Source organism: Apis dorsata, unplaced genomic scaffold, assembly GCF_000469605.1.
Source record: "Apis dorsata unplaced genomic scaffold, Apis dorsata 1.3 scaffold_113, whole genome shotgun sequence".
NCBI classification, from domain to species: domain Eukaryota; kingdom Metazoa; phylum Arthropoda; class Insecta; order Hymenoptera; family Apidae; genus Apis; species Apis dorsata.
In genome coordinates this window covers 933,833-938,536 of record NW_006263408.1, presented here as the reverse complement: position 1 = coordinate 938,536, position 4,704 = coordinate 933,833, and the positions used below count along the sequence as shown (strand labels likewise).

General features: G+C 21.9%; 1 protein-coding gene and 1 long non-coding RNA gene across 3 annotated transcripts in view; both read left to right on the top strand.

The window, feature by feature from the left end:
• The first annotated feature begins 82 nt into the window (after nt 1–82).
• LOC116185172 overlaps nt 83–4,704 on the top strand; it is a 12,994-nt gene continuing 8,372 nt past the window's right edge. The window contains exon 1 of the long non-coding RNA XR_004149959.1: nt 83–112. This is a non-coding gene — a long non-coding RNA (uncharacterized LOC116185172). The remainder of the gene's footprint in view (nt 113–4,704) is intronic.
• The window catches only part of LOC102678623 (motile sperm domain-containing protein 2-like), a 4,104-nt gene continuing 883 nt past the window's right edge, over nt 1,484–4,704 (top strand). Inside the window, exons 1-9 of one of the 2 annotated variants that reach the window (XM_006612469.2) lie at nt 1,484–1,871; nt 2,139–2,282; nt 2,421–2,598; nt 2,676–3,045; nt 3,124–3,199; nt 3,301–3,407; nt 3,489–3,689; nt 3,766–3,894; nt 4,014–4,594. In XM_006612469.2, coding sequence (XP_006612532.1) covers nt 1,790–1,871; nt 2,139–2,282; nt 2,421–2,598; nt 2,676–3,045; nt 3,124–3,199; nt 3,301–3,407; nt 3,489–3,689; nt 3,766–3,894; nt 4,014–4,208 — 1,482 coding nt within the window. In that variant the 5' untranslated portion in view covers nt 1,484–1,789 and the 3' untranslated portion in view covers nt 4,209–4,594. Of the gene's footprint in view, nt 1,872–2,138; nt 2,283–2,420; nt 2,599–2,675; nt 3,046–3,123; nt 3,200–3,300; nt 3,408–3,488; nt 3,690–3,765; nt 3,895–4,013; nt 4,595–4,704 lie in introns of those variants that run through there. The other variant, XM_031508967.1, reaches the window with a different exon arrangement.

Here is a 4,704-nt window from a genome sequence, read left to right as displayed (position 1 = left end):
ATATATATATATATATACATGTTGCAATATGTGTGTGGATATATACATGCATATATATGATTTTTAATGATAGCAGTAGTTACAGACTGGTTATATATACACACACACACAAGTATCCACGTTTATGTAATAATGAACGCGTTTAGATAGTACCATGATTACTACCGCGATGAAAATTATATCCCGATAAATATCTATCGTTTTGTACAATTCTATGTTAACATAGGTTGACCAAGGATCTTGTTCAAAAAAAGAAAATAGTAGTCAACCGTGTATATTTCGAGAATTTTGTTTTATGTAAATTAAAATTTTCATATTTCACGCCTTTGTTATTTGTTGACAAGAAAGATATATGTGTAAAAGAAAAAAAGCAAAACTATTTGTGAATTATTTGACATGTCAAATATTGTATATACATATACATATTGTCATACGATATAAAACTAGCTGCATATTTTAATGCCCACATAAATATATTATACATTGCATACAGTGTGCCTTTGTGTGCACGTGTATCGGAAAACATTACTTCGTTTATGCATACACCCTTCCTATCGTTTTATATAAGTCAAGTATCATCAAATTTTTATTCTTACTATTTATAACTTGTTTTTTATCAAAACAAAATTTATTATTGTATAGGCATATTAAGTACAGATTCAACCATGACAACTATGGATTTAAGTGCAATTAATTTTATGGCGAATTTATGAAGAATGAAATCAACAAATAGTAATTTAATAGAATTTTATAACATCGATTAAAATTTCCCTAGTTTTCCAAACCAATTCCCTTCTTTTTTTAATTATCTAAATTATAAGAAAAATATTTAAAATCGATATGATTAAATATCTGTGTAAAATATAATAAGTTTTAAAAAATAAGAGTAAATATTTTACATATAAAAAATCATATTAATTAATTAACAAAATTCATTATTTTTTCTCTTTAATAGAATATAAATCTATGTATTTTACAATGTTTAGTATCTTTAACTATTATTTATAATTTTAATTGATTTAATTAGAATTTATTAAAATTCTAATCAAAAATATTGTGTACATTGACAAAAATATTATATGACCGTAACAGAACATAATAGAAATAATTTTATATTGATAATTTTTTATTATTTATTTTTATAACAATAAAAAATTTTTTATAAAAAAATAAATCTAAACATATATAAATAATACATTAATTTAAATAAATTAAATTAATTATCAATTAAAATAGTCACAATGAAAAATATTTTAAATTAAAAACATAAATTTTATGATAATTAATTGTTGATTTTTTAAATTTAATTATTGAAGAATATTAACATGTAACATTTTAAAATTTTGTGATTTAAATATTTTTTAAATGAATCTTATTTATTTTCATCAACATATAAATTGTATATTCAGATTACATTAGTTACATTAGATATAACATGGATATAGTAAACGTGGAAATCAAGCTTAAATAAATATATTGACAGTAAACTGAGTACGTAATATCTTGCACGGAAATAATTCATAAACCATATTTTATAAATTATCATACTACGTGGCATTTCCGGATTCAAACTATACATTAAATCTTTCTATATATTAGTATATAAAAAAAAAACCTATTATATAGTTATGAAAAAATTAAAAAACTTCAATTAATTTAGTATAAAGTCCAAATAGCATGCGCGTGTCTCTGCGCGCATATCTGGTGTTCGGATAAACAATTATCATCTGGCTATCGTATTAGTAATTCACTGCCGGTTAAAGTGTCATAGTCAGCAGGTTAACCAAAGATGGAAGTACGAACAGAATTAATCTCGCATCTTCGTGAAAAATTTTTTAAAAAATTGGATGACGAGGGACCACCAGATCCTAGTGTGTATACTTATTCTTATTTCATAAAACTGATTTTTTCCTTTTTAATGACTCTATAAAAATGTGATTAACTCACAAAGTAAAATTTAAACTTAATGTTGTATTCCAAGGCCAATGTTTTTAATATACATCCACTAAAAAATAAGGATAATTTTTATAAATAGTTTATGAAGTTTTTGTTCTCTTCTCTCATATTTAATTAATCAAGTGGGTAATACACAGAAATGTTCATGATTCAATTATTCTCATAATTAAATATAATTTTAGAGTTTCACCCTGCAGATATTGCTAGAGTAAAAGAAAATAACAATTGGTTAAGAAGGTTTTTAGAGCACAATGAAAACAATATACAAGAATCCCTTAATATGTTATGGGATACTTGCATTTGGAGAAGTAAATTTGGTACAAATGGTAAATATAATCATGTGTATGCTTATATTTTTTAATTGTTTTAATATATATTAAAAAAAATATGTATATAAAAAAATACATATAAAATGATAAATATAATTTTTAATAATTTTATATCAATTATTATCTAATATACAGAGATTACAGAAGAAAATGTAAGAAAAGATTATTTAGACATTGGATTGTGTTTTATTCATGGTAAAGATAAAGATGGTAAAACAATGTTTGTTATTAAATGTAGTTTACATACTAAAGGAAGTAAAGAGTTTAATCAATTGCAAAAACTTGTTGTATATTGGTTTGAAAGATTAGAAAGGTAACATGATCTATAATAAATTAAATTACTTTTAGAGTAATATTATTAATAAAACTAAAATTTTTGTATTATTTTAGATTAACTAATGGCAATCAAATATCACTTTTTTTTGATATGTCAGATACTGGTATTTTAAATATGGATATGGAATTTATCAAATATTTAATTAACCTTTGCAAAAGTTACTATCCTAATTTTTTAAATTATATTATTATTTTTGAAATGCCATGGATATTAAATACTGCATTTAAAATTATAAAATCATGGTTACCACCTAAAGCAATTCCAAAAATTAAATTTGTACATAAAGGCAACATACATGAATTAGTTGATCCTAATGATGTACTTACATGTTGGGGTGGTAATAATGAATATCTCTTCAAATTTGTATCAGAAGCACAAAATAATATAGATACTACTATGAATGGTAAATTTGATAGTAGAAAAGTATGTATTTAATTATTGAGAAATGTCAAATAACTTATAAATTCATTTAAAAATTAATTTGTCTTCATATAACTATAGGTACATTTTGCAGAAGGTTCTCCATTAACAGAACAATCTCCAGGTGGTTTTGGAGAACAATCAACTGAAGACCAATGTAAATTAAATTTTATATTTTATTACAAATACTATTTAAATAAAAATAAAAAATTTTATTTTTATTCTTACATTAACAATACAATCACTATTCTTTTGTAGTATTATCTATTGAACCAGATGCAGTAATTTTTAACAAATCAGGAAATGAAATTGGTGGATCAATTTTACTTAAAAATGTGACTAGTGATAAACCTTTATCTTATAAAGTATGATGTATTTTTATTTTAAGAAAATTTAAGAAATATATATAGGACATAATCTAAATTTTTAATTATTATATTATTTAGGTAAAAACGACATCACCTGGAAAGTTTAGAGTACGACCAAGTTCAGGAATTTTATTACCTCAAGAACAACGCTCAATTTCAGTTGTTGTACAACAAGAACATAATGTACGTGCTCTTTTACATGTTGATAAATTTTTAGTTATGTGCCTTCCATTAAAAGATCCGAATACATCTGCTCAAGAGTTAGCAGCTCTATGGAAGGTAAAAAAATATTTATGTAAGTTAATTATATAAACATTTATGGATGATTAAACTATAAAATTTATTTCTTATTCAGTCTGAAAAACCAGCAGAAGAACATAAATTAAAATGTTGTTATGGTGGAATTATGAATAATGAAGTATTAAAATTAAATTCTATATCTGGAATATCAGAAAATAGTCAAATAGATACACTTTCTCGTAAGGTAATTATTATATAAATAAATATATATAATAATAAATAAATATAAATATATAATAATATAAAATAATATAAAATATATGTATATTAATAAATTATATTAAATAAATTAATCAATTACAGATAGCACATTTGAAAGAAAGTAATACAAAGATGCACAGTGAAGTTGTATTTTTAAAGCATTTACTATTACTTTCTATGATAGTTACAATTACAGTGGCCATAATAATTGTTTATATTTTAAAAATTGATATTAAAAATTCTATGGATCAATATTCTAGAATGGATCAAGCTTGTGACATTCACCATGAGATATAGGTTAATGAAATAGTTATTTATTTGATTTATACTTATAAATAATAAAACTTTTAATTGTTACATATTTATGTTCATGCAACGATTACAACTTTTTTATATCGATTTTTACTATGTCTAGTTTATATTTGTTTTTCACTTTTGTTAAAAAAAATTATATAAAATACGCGTGTTTTCGTTATCAATATGAAAAAAATCAATTGTTATTTTTTGTGAATGATATTTAAAAAGAAATGTATTATTATTACTAAAAAAAAAAAAGAAAAAATATATCAATAATTAGAATTATTTTTATAACATTTTACACGTGTTCTACATACAATTTGTACAATCTATTTTCCTTGTAATTTAATAATCAAAATTATATATATTCAGATTAAATTTTCAAATCTTAGTTCTTTTATTTACATAATTCATTTAATATACTAAATTTAATATCTATCTTAATGTATGATGTAAAAATAATTATATTAAATATAAACATAATTATTTTATTCGT